The 16,115-nt window shown below is 44.5% G+C and overlaps 3 protein-coding genes across 5 annotated transcripts in view; 1 reads left to right on the top strand and 2 right to left on the bottom strand.

Annotated features, from left to right (window-relative positions):
* Nucleotides 1-5,888, bottom strand: part of LOC102412527 (basic helix-loop-helix family member b9) — a 110,663-nt gene extending 104,775 nt beyond the window's left edge. The window contains exons 1-2 of the mRNA XM_025276844.3: nucleotides 5,843-5,888; nucleotides 5,666-5,737 (exon numbers count right to left, since the gene is read on the bottom strand). The gene's annotated coding sequence lies outside the window, so the exon portion shown is untranslated. The remainder of the gene's footprint in view (nucleotides 1-5,665; nucleotides 5,738-5,842) is intronic.
* Nucleotides 1,170-16,115, bottom strand: part of ARMCX5 (armadillo repeat containing X-linked 5) — a 22,977-nt gene continuing 8,031 nt past the window's right edge. Inside the window, 6 exon segments of the mRNA XM_025276845.3 lie at nucleotides 1,170-2,998; nucleotides 3,001-3,159; nucleotides 5,091-5,169; nucleotides 5,666-5,737; nucleotides 15,313-15,406; nucleotides 15,553-15,880. Coding sequence (XP_025132630.3) covers nucleotides 1,497-2,998; nucleotides 3,001-3,159; nucleotides 5,091-5,169; nucleotides 5,666-5,737; nucleotides 15,313-15,406; nucleotides 15,553-15,880 — 2,234 coding nt within the window. The 3' untranslated portion in view covers nucleotides 1,170-1,496.
* LOC102402115 (T-complex protein 11 X-linked protein 2) overlaps nucleotides 15,494-16,115 on the top strand; it is a 23,244-nt gene continuing 22,622 nt past the window's right edge. The window contains exons 1-2 of one of the 3 annotated variants that reach the window (XM_045164417.1): nucleotides 15,542-15,615; nucleotides 15,777-16,002. The gene's annotated coding sequence lies outside the window, so the exon portion shown is untranslated. The other 2 variants (XM_045164415.1, XM_045164414.1) reach the window with 2 other exon arrangements.

Here is a 16,115-nt window from a genome sequence, read left to right as displayed (position 1 = left end):
TAGATTCAGATTTGATCTTAATAGAAATTAAAGATAATTGCTAAAACTAGGGGCGCATGACATCTTGTAGAGATTTTTCAGTTTAAGCCTTCCCCTCAAACACATAAAAAGTAAGGAGAGAGAGAAAATTCAATAGGAAGACCAGTATTTGTACACTGCATTTTACAATACTCAGTATTCCAATGCTGGCAGTTAAGGAAAGAGGATGATAACAGCAAAGGAGATAGAAGGTAGGAGAGGCAAAGGGGACCCCAGATCCCAATCTAAACTCTGGCATTCTATGCCACAAACTCTTAACCAGAACCTAGGTTCTGTTAGGTATAAACAGGAGGAGCTGAGGTAGTATGGACAACATGGCTTCAGCTCTGTAAACTGTACAAATAAATAAAATAGTGGGATTAGGGGAATTAATTTCTTCCTAACCACACACTCCTAAAGGACTTCAGTACGCTGTGGCTGTCTCACAGAGCTGAGCTCTGATCAAAAGGGATCAGCACAAACAGGGCACTGTCATCAAGCATAGGTGTAAATCACCAAGTCCAAAGCACTGGGCAGCAAATAAAAGCAAATATGAGAACAGTCATAAAGATGGGGCAAATGAGATTATCCATGAAGCAATTTCTGTGGTTAGACCTTAGAAAGGCACTCCTCTGAGACCCAGGAATACAGGGGGAGGGAGCCTCAGATGAAGCAGTAAACTTGGTACCCCAAAGATGAGCACCTGAATGTTGAGGACACAATGAGACTGGGTCCTTTTAGAACCACACTACCATGGCTTTGCTAGTTGGCGATGAGAACCAGGAATTTTCTTGAAGGTTATAAATCTTCCTGATGAGACATCATATGTGAAAGGCTAAGCACAAGTTCTGAAACTCAGACTGGAATGAAAGCATCTGTGAAAAAGAAAAAAAGAAAGAAAGAAAGCATCTGTGTTCCTTTACTCCTAAAGTCTATGTCTTCACCCCTTTTCCCAGATCTGCCCAGATGGCAGCTAGTAGCACAGTCCTGTCTTCTTGTGTAGAGTGATTCTCCTTCTTGAACATGTTGAAACTAAAGGATCTGTCAACATAAACTTGTTGTTTGTACCCTGCTACAGACATGGACTGTGCTCTTTATAATCCTGTTATTTGTGCTTTGACTAGATTTCAACTGAAGAACTAGGACAATGCTTTCACCAGTTTTAGCATGCAACTTTATTCACATGTAATTGAAATATTAAATAAATACACTTATGTTAATATAAAGCACAGAAGTATAACTTACTCAGAATGAATAGGTTCATTATCAGGTCATATTGCAAAAATACTAAAAATATCTGAACTTATATAGCACAATGAAAACCAACAAACATTCAAGCTCTCAAGATCATTTGGTATCCATAAAATTGGCTCCTTCAATCAGCACGGATAGCATAAATACTGAACTTATAAGTTGCATTGGTTTCAAACTACAATACCAAAAAAACTGCTAAAGGTTTTGTGAGAACATACAGCTATTCAGAGTTTGAGTATTAATCTTATAACTTTATCTCTCACCTCAGGATCACTGTGCTCTGCTAAGTCTTGTAGTTTCTGACCAAACTCTTTTGCACCCTCAAATATGGAAATAAGTTCATATTTAGTGAACTCTTCCTTGGTAAATAGCTTCACCTTCTTTTTAAATTGGAAATTTATATTCTCAAATATTTCAATGATATTAAGAATATTGGCCTTTGACTCTTTTTTGTTAAAGGGTGCAACCAATGATGACAACACTTTGGCACTGATCAGTTCTCTTGTATTGGCTTGATTTTTAGACAAGTGCAAACACACTTTTAAAACATAAAGCTTGGTTTTAACACTTCCCTTGTTTAACAAAGTGAGGAAATCTAGAATGTAATTGACAATTATATGGTGGTACTCAAACCTTACACTCAGCTGCACTAATAATTTCAGTCCATCCAGCTGCATGGTGGAGTTCAAAGGATAAGAGATTATGTCCCTACAAACTTGATTTATGTACAACTCTCCTATTTGTGGTTCTCCAGAAGGCTCAGAGTTGTCATCCACCATATTTAAAGTTCTAGGGTGTTCATTAACATTGGGATTATTGACCAAGTTTTCAATCATAACAGTAATACCTACATCATGAATTATATCTTGGGTAAATGGATAAGCAGGACTGATACCCATTACCATTGTAGCTATTTCATGAATGAAAGGATCCCTAGTTAATTTAAGTAGGGCAACAAGTTTATCAAACTCTTTAGGCTCTAAACTAAAAACATGTGATTTGCAGCGACAGGTTTTTGGACTGGGCCTATACTTTTCCCTACACTTAACCTGATTTTTGAGCTCAGCTAAAGTCTGAAAGTAAGGCCCATTACACGGTGGGATCTTGGTCAGAGGTCGAATCCCTAGAGGAGTTTCAATCAAGGTATCAACCAGAGTCCAATTCCCTGCTGGAGGTAAGGATTGCTCCCCTCCATTTACCGGAACTAGGACACAAAACCTGGCCCTTGACCATGCTTTTGCTTTTTGCTTTACAGTGAGTTCAGGTTTGGGTGTAGGCTTGGGCATTTCCTGGATCTTAGCTGGAGGCTTATACACTTGAAATGGGTTGTCTTCTTTAGGCCAGAACCAGGATCCTACACTAGGCTCTTCTCCAGTCCAAAACCAAGAACAGACATTTTCTCCATCCTCATCACTGAACCGAGTTACAGTACCAGCTCTGTTCCCAGCCTTCAACTTGATGCTGGCCTTGCTCCTTCTCTGGGACCTGGACCCAATGTTGTCTTTGGAACCGATACTGGCTTCACTTCCAGCCCCAGCCTTCACTTTATAATGGGTGACAGCACTGAGCCTGGACATAGGCATGGCCTTTGATTTGGTTTGGGACACTACACTAGGTTCTGTCAGGGGGATTGCCTTGGTCTCAGCCATGACTCTAGTCTTAGTGTTAGAATTCATCTTGCCCACTTGCCTTGTCAGAGCCATGGCCTCAGCATAGGTCACTGTGTCCTGGCCACTGCTCCATCCCCAGCCTTGGCCTGGGTCACCAGTCCTGTTTTCAGTTCTGCCTCAGCCACCGCCTTGGCTTGGATCTTAGCCTTGGCTTTAGTGTTGGCAGGGCCACGGATGCCAGCTTTCAGGCCAGCCCCAGGCCCTCCTCTGCCCTTGCCTCAGCACCAAAGTCAATCACGATCCAAGTTACAGGCGAGGCCAAGTTATATATCAGCACCCCTGTCTCAGCCTTGACTGAAGATCTCTCCCAGGTTGGTGTTTTCATACAAAGTCCAGTTGTCACTCAGCCCCCTTTCAAACTACAGGCTCTGCCAGTGATATAAACAACGTGCAGAGGAAGCTCACTCAGGGAAGGGAAGGATGGCTGTGTGCCTGAGCACAGCCCTGTGGAGGGTGGTGGTCTTCAGCCAATCCAAGGCCACCAGATCTGCCACTGAAGTTGGACCTAGGAGTGGAGGAAGGAAATGGGACTTTAAGTCTTTTTCTAACTTTTTTCCATGTTGATTATCTCAACATGGAAACAAAAAAGTATGGAAATTCAGGGCTAAGTGTAAAAGGCAGATAATTAGCAAACTCTTCCTCCATTTCATGTTCCCTACTATTGCAGGTAAAATCAATCTTTTTTCCAGACACAAAACAAGAGCACTGAGAGTGGAAAAGTTGGATGGGAGTGAGAGAGGCTGAAGAATCCCTAGGCTGACTCTTTACCTCTGCTGCACCCAGGCAGATCTCCACTACTTCATCCTACAGGTCTACTGAGGAAGTCTCCACACACACAAACCTTCACTGATCTGCAGTAATTTCCTCCTCCTTTCCTTGTTTTCAGTGATGATAAGACTCACAGCAGACCTAAAAGGCAGATCTATGGACAAATAAACAGGAAGATATGAAAACTGATCTCTTGGTAGACTGACCTTGGTCCCTGGTCCCTACATTTGTAGTGTGTCTAGTGTTTCCCTCCTTCTTGTCCCTTTCCCCCATTGCCCTGCTTCATTCAGTACCACTCCTCCTCCCCGTTTCCCATCATATTCCTCTTCAGAGACTGCCCTAACATTTCCCTGTTTCAGAACTGGGCGAGGAAAACCAAGTGGGAAGTAACAAAAGCAGGCATTACCCTTCTATACCTCTAAAGCTTAGGAAGGCTTCCACCTAAATTGGCAGAAGACCAACTGTTACTGCTACTGCTAAGTCACTTCAGTCGTGTCCGACTCTGTGCCACCCCATAGACGGCAGCCCACCAGGCTCCCCCGTCCCTGGGATTCTCCAGGCAAGAACACTGGAGTGGGTTGCCATTTCCTTCTCCAGTGCATGAAAGTGAAAAGTGAAAGTGAAGTCACCCAGTTGTGTCCAACTCTTCGCGACCCCATGGACTGCAGCCCATCAGGCTCCTCCGTCCATGGGATTTTCCAGGCAAGACTACTGGAGTAGGGTACCATCGCCTTCTCCGGGCAGAAGACCAAACAGGTTAGTAAACTGACAAAACAGAAGAGACAGATAATTCCCTAGTCTCAATCACTCTACCCTCCCACCAATCTAAACAGACATAGGGCACATTTCTCTTCCTCCTTATTTCCAAGCTTCAAGCTGAGTTCCCATTTACAAGTCTTCACAACAACTGAGAGGTCCGCAAACCTAAAGAGAGATCTACACACAAAGACTCACAAGTGCAGAGATAAATAAATAAATACAGATACAGAAGACAATGGAGATTGAGTCCTTGGTAGATATCAGAACCTAAAACACTGATCCTTTCTGGATACAAGCACCTGACTGCCGAAAATTTCTTTCTTCCTCTCCTCCCTCAAGCCCCAAGCTCCTCTGCTCCATTCTCAGTCTGACAATTCCCCTGCAGAGACAACTCAAAAATCGCTGCAAGACTGTGCTGCTGGTAGTAAGGATGGAATGCTCAAACCACTGAAACTGTTTTGGAAATCAATGAAAAGTATTATTTTCTTGTTCTTATGTTTGCTTCTTCTCCCCAAAGCCTATCATTTTCTTCAACACTATAGGAAAAGGGAGGATGGTTTGGAAAGCCAGCAGAAAGGAGTTAGCCCTAGATCCCTACCTGCTCTAGTCCTAGCCACCTACCACACCGAAGCACTGCCCTCTCTACAGAGGTTATGCCAATTTTCTTTTTCTTATTCCTCCTTTTGCGGTTCACTGCCCCCTACAGATCATGTTTACAGAAACATGGAGAACCACAAACGTAGAAACAGACCTACACAAATAAACGCATGATACACACTCAACGACCCAATGAAAAGACAGAGGGAGAGACTTTATTAATACTCAGCCTAGTAATCAGGACAGGAGGCTGTCTTCTAATACAGGGCCAAACACTTACAACCTCTTTTCACACTCTCCCTAGGGCTCTCCAGACAACTGCTCTCACGAACAGCAGGAGCCCCTCCTCCTATTACTGTAATCCACCATTCCTCCGCTAGAGGCCGCTACTACTCTCCTTTCCCTCCCCAAACATGGTGGCGGGGTGCAGTGTCTGGAAGTCAAGCTAGCAAGAAGCAGATAATTCATTTATCATTGTATGCCATGCAAATGACCACTGTCCCTCTTTCCCTCTCACCAACCCCGTTCGCCCCAGGACCAAGTCACATCGCCCACGTTCACCTCTGACACCCGTATCCACACTCCCAAACAGTGCCCACCTCTTCATTGACCTGCTCCGCTCGGACGAGAAGTAGCTTTCTCATTTCCTTGCCTCGAAGGGGTGCAGACACCTACGAAAGAGGGACAGACAGTCAGATGAGCTCAAGGACATGAGACAATGGCGCCGACTGTTTGGAGACGGGCCCGGCACCTGGGACTCAGGACGAGATACCTACTTTATCAGATGAAAGACCGCAATTGGCATACGATTGTCACTTTTTGGTATTTCCTTCTTCTTGTCCCGAGGACACCTCAGGGACCCGCTCCTAGTAACTCTTTAACAGCCACCATTTTCTCCGCAGACTTTGTCTCGCCTCATCCCAAGAAACAACACAGACAACCAGAGCTGCTAGAGGGGAGTTGAAGAGGATCCGGCTTTAGGGAAGCGGAGTGATACCACGCTTTGCATAGCGCCGCTACTTCCTCTTCCGGCGAGCCCGGTCCCACCCGCCCGGCTGTTTACGCTGCTGGAGTGGGCGGTGGCGAGGTTTGGATATAGAGAAAGCCTCGCTGGTCGGTGAGAAGCCGACTAAATGAAAGGATCTGGTATTAGTTCCTTTCTCTTAGAGAGCTCCCCTACCGCAAACCTACAGTCTTTTCCCCTGAACTGAAATGTGTACGGGTTTCGGGACGTGGCGTCAGTGAATCAGCTCTGACCTGATGAGGCAGACAGGTACCAAAATGTAGATTTACACATTCCGCTGTCCGAAGTCCGAGGTCCGCAGCTATGGGTGGGGTTAGGGGTGTGGGTAAAGGTCGGGAAAGAGTCTCAGGACCGACAGGCTCAAGACTGACACAGGAAGGAAAATTCTCGTCTGTTCTGAAACTATGCATCCCTTCCATAAGAGAAGCCCTTCCATGAAAGTTCAGTTCAGTCGCGTCCGACTCTTTGCGACCCCCTGAACCACAGCACGCCAGGTTGTACATCACCAACACCCGGAGTCCACCCAAACCCATGTCCACTGAGTCGGTGATGCTATCCAGCCATCTTATCCTCTGTCGTCCCCTTCTGCCCTCAATCTTTCCCAGCATCAGTAAATATTAGTAAGTATTAGTCTGGAGAAGGCAATGGCACCCCACTCCAGTACTCTTGCCTGGAAAATCCCATGGACGGAGGAGCCTGGTAGGCTGCAGTCCATGGGGTCATGAAGAGTCGGACACTTACTGAGCGACTTCACTTTCACGCATTGGAGAAGGAAATGGCAACCCACTCCAGTGTTCTGGCCTGGAGAATCCCAGGGACGGGGGAGCCTGGTGGGCTGCAGTCTGTGGGGTTGCACAGAATCGGACATGACTGAAGCGACTTAGCAGCAGCAAGTATTAGTCGTCCAGTCGTGCCCGTCTCTTTGCGACCCCATGGACTGCAGCCCACTAGGCTGCACTGTCCATGAGATTCTCCAGGCAAGGATACTGGAGTGGTTTGCCATTTCCTTCTCCAGGGGATCGTCCCAACCCAGGGTTTGAACCTAGGTCTCCTGCACTGCAGGCAGATTCTTTACTGACTGAGCTACAAGGGAAGCCTCAAATGAGTCAGCTCTTTGCACGGTGGCCAAAGTATTGGAGTTTCAGCTTCAACATCAGTCCTTCCAATGAACACCCAGGACTGATCTCCTCTAGCATGGACTGGTTGGATCTCCTTGCAGCCCAAGGGAGTCTCAAGAGTCTTCTCCAACACCACAGTTCAAAAGCATCAATTCTTTGGCGCTCAGCTTTCTGTATAGTCCAACTCTCACATCCATACATGACCACTGGAAAAACCATAGCCTTGACTAGACGGACTTTTGTTGACAAAGTAATGTCTCTTCTTTTTAATATGCTGTCTAGGTTGCTCATAACTTTCCTTCCAAGGAGCAGGTGTCTTTTAATTTCATGGCTGCACTCACCATCTGCAGTGATTTTGGAGCCCAGAAAAATAAAGTCAGCCACTGTTTCCTCTGTTTCCCCATCTATTTGCCATGAAGTGATGAGGCCGGATGTCATGATCTTAGTTTTCTGAATGTGGAGCTTTAAGCCAACTTTTTCACTCTCCACTTTCACTTTCATCAAGAGGCTCTTTAGTTGCTCTTCACTTTCTGCCATAAGGGTGGTGTCATCTGCATATCTGAGGTTACTGATATTTCTCCCGGCAATCTTGATTCCAGCTTGTGCTTCCTCCAGCCCAGCGTTTCTCATGATGTACTCTGCATATAAGTTAAATAAGCAGGGTGACAATATACAGCCTTGACGTACTCCTTTTCCTGTTTGGAACCAGTCTGTTGTTCCATGTCCAGTTCTAACTGTTGCTTCCTGACCTGCATACAGGTTTCTCAAGCCCCTCCAAACCGTCCTTCCCAGCAATCCATTTGCCCAGTGAATGGGTTAGGGAGTCTGGAAATCTGCTCTGATCGGATGTACTGATCAATGTCAAACACCTTGGTCTTGTTCTTCTCTAAGTCTCTGGCCCTTATTGCCTACTTTATTTCTTGCACAGAAATAGTTGAAGATAAGATGGGTAGAGAATACAGGGAAAGCACAGATGTATGGAGAGAAGCATATTAATACCATACTAGGCAGGTGTGTACATATGCCATTCTTATGCCCTGCCTCCCCTCTGAATGCCCACAATATTTTCTACACCTAAATATGCAAGGGCCTGATTATGGATATGTGGAAAACAATTCTGTACTCATAGAAGAGGATGAGTACTCAGATATCTTTGTACCCTTAAATACCTCCCTCCCCCCCCGCCACACACACACACTCCCATACCCCCACCACAGGGTTTCCTTATCACCTAAAATGGAATATGAAATGGAAGAGTTAAGAAAGCAGCACTGAATAAGAATGGGTTAAATGCCAAACTATCTCGTTGTGGGCCCCTCTTTATGCCTCACCACATATTGTTGTTCAGTTGCTCAGTCCTGTCAGAATCTTTGCAACCACATGAACTGAAGGACCTCCAGGCTTCCCTGTCCTTCACCATCTCCTGGAGTTTGCTCAAACTCGTGTCTATTGACTTGATGATTATGCTATCCAGCCATTTCATTCTCTGTTGCTCCCTACTCCTCCTGCCCCTCAATCTTTCCCAACATCAGGGTCTTTTCCAATGAGTCAGCTCGCATCAAGAGGCCAAAGTATTGGAGCTTCAGCTTGAACATAAGTCCTCCCAATGAATATTCAGGATTGATTTCCTTTAGGATTGACTCATTTTATTTCCTTGCTATCCAAAGGACTCTCAAGAGTCTTCTCCAGCACCACAGTGCTAAAGCCTCAGTTCTTCAGTTCTCTGCTTTCTTTATGGTCCAGCTCTCACGTCCATACATGACTACTAGAAAAACCATAGCTTTGACTATATGGACCTTTGTCAGCAAAGTGATGTCTCTGCTTTTTTAATACACTGTCTAGGTTTGTCATAGCTTTTCTTCCAAGGAGCAAGAGTCTTTTAATTTCATGGCTGTGGTCACCATCTGCAGTGATTTTGGAGCCCAAGAAAATAAAGTCTCTCACTGTTTCCATTTTTTCCCATCTATTTGCCATGAAATGATAAGACCGGATGCTGTGATCTTCATTTTTTGAATGTTGAGTTTTAAGCCAGCTTTTTCACTCTCCTCTTTCACCCTCATCAAGAGGCTCTTGGTTCCTCTTTGCTTTCTGCCATTAGGATGGTGTCATCTGCATATCTGAAGGTACTGATATTTCTCCTGTCAATCTTGATTTCAGCTTGAACTTCATCCAGCCTGTCATTTTGCATGATGTACTCTGCATATAAGTTAAATAAGCAGGGTGACAATATACAGCCTTGACATACTCCTTTCCCAGTTTTGAACCAGTCTGTTGTTTCATGTTCGGTTCTAACTGTTACTTCTTGACCTGCATACAGGTTTGTTAGGAGACATGTAAGGTTATCTGGTATTCCCATCTCTTTAAGAACTTTTCAGTTTGTTGTGATCCACACAGTCAAAGACTTCAGTGTAGTCAATGAAGCAGAAGTAGATGTTTTTGTGGAATTACCTTGCTTTTTTGATGCTCCAACGGATGTTGGCAATTTGATCTCTGATTCCTCTGCCTTTTCTAAACCAGCTTGAATATCTGTATGTTCTCTGTTCATGTACTGTTGAAGACTAGCTTGAAGGATTTTGAGCATTACCTTGCTAGCATGTGAAATGAGTGAAATTGTGAGGTAGTTTGAACATTCTTTGGCATTGCCCTTCTCTGGGATTGGAATGAAAACTGACCTTTTCCAGTCCTGTGGCCACTGCTGAGTTTTCCAAATTTGCTGGCATATTGAGTGCAGCACTTTAACAGCATCCTCTTTTAGGATTTGAAATAGCTCAGCTGGAATTCCATCATCTCCACTAGCTTTGTTTTTAGTGATGCTTCCTGATGCCCACTTGATTTCACACTCCAGGATGTCTGGCTGTAGGTGAGTGATCACACCATCCTGGTTATCCAGGTGATTAAGACCTTTTTTGTACAGTTCTTCTGTGTATTCCTGACACCTTTCTTAATCTCTTCTGCTTCTGTTAGGCCCATACCATTTCTGTCCTTTATTGCACTCATCTTTGCATGAAATGTTCCCTTGGTATCTCTAATTTTCTTGAAGAGATATCTTGTCTTTCCCAGTCTATTTTTTCCCTCTATTTCTTTGCATTTTTCTGTTAAGAAGACTTTCTTATCTCTCCTTGCTTCTTGGAACTGTGCATTCAGATGCTTATATCTTTACTTTTCTCCTTTGCCTTTAACTTCTCTTCTTTTCTTGGATGTTCTTAAGGCCTTCTTACACCAACCATATTGCCAGCATAAAAAGTCAGGTGAGGTAGAGGAAATATCAGAAAAGGAGGAGAGGAGAAGCAATTTGAGGCCAGACCACCCCAGAGGTTCTGGGCAGCCCTCTGCAGTTCTGCTTTCATTGTTTCTGGGGCCATGGGAGGGAAGGTGGAAAGGCGCACCTGTGGCGGCCGAGCCCCTGCCCCTCTTCTAAGGGAAGGCAGCCCCTGATAGACCTCTGGCTGAGGAGACAAACCACTTGTCTGCGCCAGTGTCGTCATTCTTTCTGCCACACTGCTGTTCTCTCAGTCGCTGTGGTGGCACACTTTACCATTTCACTGTCCGCACGGTTGCCCAGGAAAGAGGACCTTTCCCTGACAGGACCCGCACCTGCTCAGACAATCCTGTTTCTCACCCCACAGCGAGGGGTCAGGCACCATGTAGGGGCAGTCCTGGCTCCTCTTACAATGTTCTCTCTAAGGAAAAGGGACACTACCCACTCACTTCTCATGGCAGATCCTTGAACTGCTCTCCTGATTCCTCCTCTTCTCTCACCACTGTGTCCTGCCTAATGAATGCATTGCTCATTCTCCCTGAATGTATATATTCTTTTCAAGTTGAAACAAGCGAGAGGCCATTTAGTCATGAAAATTCCGTGGTACCTTCTACTGTTTGCAGATCAAGACCTGTCTCTAGGTTTGTCTTTGTCTTTCCCTGGTGGCTCAGATGGTAAAGAACCTGCCTGCAATGCAGGAGACCCAGATTTGATCCCTGAGTCAGGAAGGTCCCTTGCAGAAGGGAATGGCTACCCACTCCAGTATTCTTGCTGGAATAATTCCATGGACAGATGAGCCTGGTGGGCTACAATCCATGGAATCACAGAGTCCGACAGGACTGAGCAACTAACACCTTCACTTTTCACTTTGATGTCTGTAAACCAAAGGCTTTGCCTAGAGTCTGCCACACTGAAGATGCTCTCTAATTTTCAGTGGAGGAAGGAAGCAAAGAATTTGTTTTAATATATTTTGGAAAGAAATCTTGAGTATCTTAATAACATGTATTGCAATGAACATTTGGGGGGACACATTTGATAAAGGTTTTTATCCTTTTCTGTCTTCTTTTCATGCTTGAAACTGTACCTTACTAAGGTCTTCAATATATAGCAAACCTCTGTGAATTCATAAAGAAAAGACCAATGACCACCAACCCAGTAGAAAAATGGTAAAACATTGTTCATCAAAAGACAATGTTTCTCAAATATACGAGAAAATATTTCACCTCACTGACAATAACAGAAGTGCAAATTATAATTAGAATTATATACTGTTTCTCATCAATCATATTGGCAAAGAACAAGAAGTTTGGAAACATTGGAATGGAGAAGAGGTGGGAAAACTGGCATTCTTATGCATTGTTGGTGGCTTATCTCTTTTGGAGGACAGTCAAAGATGTGAAAGAGACTTGGAGACTTACTTGTATGAGCCTGTCTTAGAGGATATTTAAAACACAACACATATTCTTAGAAATGCTCCAACTTCTCAGACTTACACACTTGGACTCTAAGATGGGCCACCATGTTAGTAAAAGACAGTGAAAAAGGCCCATTGGTTGGCTTAGCAATTTCCAGTTCTGAAATGGCTTTAATGAGGGTAGATGGCTTATCCTCCAGATTTGAAGAACAAGCTTCCAAGACACCCTTAACTACACATTCTCCTGTGAGAGTCACAATCTATTTTACTGGGTAAATCCATAATAAATGCTGTAAAGATACTGCTACTACTATTACAGATAATGTTGCTTTTCATTGAGGAGACTGTATCTGAATCCACACAAAAGCATGATGTGAAACAGCACTCTTGATACTCAAGAAACATCTAAAGAGAAGAAATGATAGCTGTTGAAAATAATGATTATGGGAGATAAGCTTTCTATTTTTAGGCATCTTTTTTCTTTTAGGGTGGTCCCAGATTTTGGCCCTTCCATTGGAAGAAACAAAGAACAATGAGATAGTTCTCATGATCATACTGTTAACTGAATTCATATGTTGCTTTAGAAATGTACTTTGTTCTGAAAATAATTCAACTTCTTTTCTACCACAATTTTTTTCTATTGAACTTTCTGGGAATGTTTATTTTCCCAATCCTTTAACTTATTTTTTATTGCCTAAGTTGTATATGCTCATAGTAGAAAAAATAGTAAATATAAGAAAAATTATTAGGAAAAGTATAGAATATCCTGGGGCTTCCCTGGTGGCTCAAATGGTAAAGAATCTGCCTGCAATTCAGGAGACCTGAATTTGATCCCTGGGTCGGGAAGATCCCCTGGAGAAGGGGATGGTTACCTACTGCAGTATTCTTGCCTGGAGAATTCCATGGACAGAGAAGCCTGTTGGGCTATAGTCCATGGGGTCACAAAGAATCAGACATGACTGAGTGACTGGCACACACACACACATACTATATCCTAACACTGATAAATACCACTAATATTTTGGTACATAATATTCCAGACTTGTATCAGTGCCAACCTGTGTGTATAAACACACACACACACACACACATATATCATAACCAAAAACATTTCATTATGTTTATTTCATTGTAATCAGTTACCTTTCCAGCAGCTGGAACATGCTGTTATATTTCTTATTCTTAAAACATTCTTGGGAACCTATTTCAACACAATAAAGGCCATATACAACAAACCCATAGCAAACGTCATTCTCAATGGTGAAAAATTGAGAATAAATATTGTAAAAATGAATACACTACCAAAGCAACCTACAGACTTAAAATTAAATTATCAGTGACATTTTCCACAGAACAAGCACGAAAAATTTTACAATTTGTATGGAAACATGAAAGGGTGGATGTGAGAGGAATTCTGAGGATTTGAGGTGGATAGATTTAAGATAGACTTTGGAGTTTGGGGCAGGAGTGGGGAGGTGCCTGTCTGGGGCTTCCTGTCAACCCAAGAGATGTGGAAATTCAGTCTTACACCTGGAGCACTGGATGAAAATATTGTCCATGTTGCTCCTGGAAACAGATCATATAAATCTGTAATGATAGAAAACTTGGCTAGGAACTACATATCACATTCAGGATAAGAGTACCCCTGGGAAAGTGAGAGGGGAGTGGAAATGGGGTGAAGGTTAAGAAAACCTGAATTTTTCTGTAATGTTTTTATTCCTTTAAAAAAAAAGACAGTAAATATACCTAAATATCAACAACATCCAAATCAGAGTGGCAGAAACACTGGTGTTTATTATATTTAATGTATGGGACATTGTAGGTACTCAGTGAATGTCGTTTGTTGAATGAGCTTGTTTTTCTGTTTTACAAGTTCACCCAACAAACACACAAAACTCTCAAGTTTGCACCCCATGCTACAAGAGCATAGAAAAATAAATGAAGAGATGTGGAGGAGGTGGAAGAGATGTGGAAGAAATGCTTGAGGAGAGAGTGATTGATGATCTATGTAGATCTCTTCCACAATACAAGAGCCATATAGAAAATATGGAGTACAAGCTGAAAATATAGTCCTATCTCCATTTTATCTTAACATTCTAAGGTTCTGGGTGAATATACACAAAATCACCTTGAAGACCGAGTTCTTGCAAGTAACTACCAGATCCTCACTTTTCTCCCCAACATAGACACTGGGTGGTGCTGCTGTCCAAAAATTCTGCTCTATCCTGGACTTGCTGCTGCTGCTGCTGCTAAGTCGCCTCAGTCATGTCCGACTCTGTGCCACCCGATAGACGGCAGCCCACCAGGCTCCCCCATCCCTGGGATTCTCCAGGTAAGAACACTGGAGTGGGTTGCCATTTCCTTCTCCAATGCATGAAAGTGAAAAGTGAAAGTGAAGTCGCTCAAGTCGTGTCCGACTCTTAGCAACCCCATGGACTGCAGCCCACCAGGCTCCTCCATCCATGGGATTTTCCAGGCAAGAGTACTGGAGTGGGGTGCCATTGCCTTCTCCCCTGGACTTACTACTTCAATCTAAAGATGGGTGTTTATCTAAGCAACTACTGTGGATCAAGCAAAATGATCAGGATTGGAGAAAATCAAGATGAATAGCCTCAGCAGATTCTCTGATTACCCTAAACTGACTGTTACCATGTTCACTGGCTGAAAATCAGAAAATATAACTTACATAGGAGCCCACCACTGTCACAGAAATGCTCAGCTGAGAGAGTGAATGACCCCAAACCGCTCACCCTCTTCATGAACATCCCTCCTCCATGACCTCGCAGAATTAGAACAGACAACACTGAACATTGCTTCCAAATCACTGTTTGGTTGTCACAACGTATAGCTCCTATGGCTATAAAAAGCAGGGAGTATCTGATTAAGGCTCCTTCAGCTTGGATCTCGGAGCTTCAGACAGATACAAAGCTAACTGAGTAAGATGTATCTACTTATTGTAAAGGCCCCTATTATCATGGAGGAGTGAGCATACATAGGAGGAAGGGAAGTGGACCCTCAGGATGGACATAGTGGGAGAAGCAGGGGAGGTAGGCCAGCCATCAATCCCTGGAGGAATCAGAGTGAGTTTGAATGGGGCCTAGGAAGGCAATTCTGGTATGACCTTATTAAACTCTGATAGCTCAGTTGGTAAAGAATCAGCCTGCAGTGCAGGAGACCCAGATTAAATTCCTGGGTCAGGAAGATCCCCTAGAGAAGGGATAGGCTACCCACTCCAGTATTCCTGGGTTTCTCTTGTGGCTCAGCTGGTAAAGAATCCGTCTACAATGTGGGAGACCTGGGTTCGATCCTTGGGTTGGAAAGATCCCCTGGAGAAGGGAAAGGCTACCCATTCCAGTATTCTGGCCTAGAGAATTCCATGGAATGTATAGTCCACGGGGTCACAAAGAGTCGGACACGACTGAGCGACTTGCACCGGGGAAGCGAATCTGGTATGACACTATTAACACCAGGTTGCAGGGGTAAGGTCCTGAGTAGAGGAGAAAGAGTGGACTCAGGCCAGCAAGGCTAAAGCGATGGGAGGGGCAAGGAGGCGGATCTAGGATTCCTTGACCAATCGGAGATTGTTGGGGCGGGTTTGCGGGGGCGGGTTTGCGGGGGCGGGGCCTGCCACGCAACTTATAACTGCAGGAGCTCCTCACGGTAACACTAACCTCGTCGAGTGTGAAGTGGTGTCGGTGCCGTAGTCTACCTTTCTCTGGTCTTCAAGTCTTCGGGTGAGGATGTGTGGCCCCGCCAGAGCTAGAGGGCTATGGGGAGAGGAGGGCGTGGTGGCTGCGGGGCTGGCGAATCCGGCCTGCAGGAATTGGAAGGGCGGAGGTTGGACGCGCGACTTGTAGCGGCGCCTTCTGGCGAGTGCACGCTTTTGTCTTCGCAGCGCCGCCTTCTGAGCTGGATTCGGATCCTTCCCGGGTCGGTCCCTGGCAGGTCCGGAGGCAGGAGCCCCAAGAGCGGCCGTCCGATGCGGCTGTAGGTCCGATGCTGAGGGGACGAGGAGTTTGGGACTTGGAATGAGAACTCTGGGGCTGGCCCTTTGCTCCCTCCGCTCCTGTGACTGTTCGGTTGGACTGGGCTCCCAACAATGATGATAGTTATTTTAAAATGTAAGCAAATTGCTGCTAACAACGTGGCTTATTTGCCCAGCCCTGTTTTACATATGGTAATATACACATTTCAATGCTATTCTTTCAAATCATCCTACCCTCGCCTTCTCCCA

The sequence above is a fragment of the Bubalus bubalis genome, chromosome X (genome assembly GCF_019923935.1).
Source record: "Bubalus bubalis isolate 160015118507 breed Murrah chromosome X, NDDB_SH_1, whole genome shotgun sequence".
Taxonomy (NCBI): Eukaryota; Metazoa; Chordata; class Mammalia; order Artiodactyla; family Bovidae; genus Bubalus; species Bubalus bubalis.
Note: the sequence above shows the minus strand (reverse complement) of the source record. Positions and strands in the feature narration are given on the sequence as shown.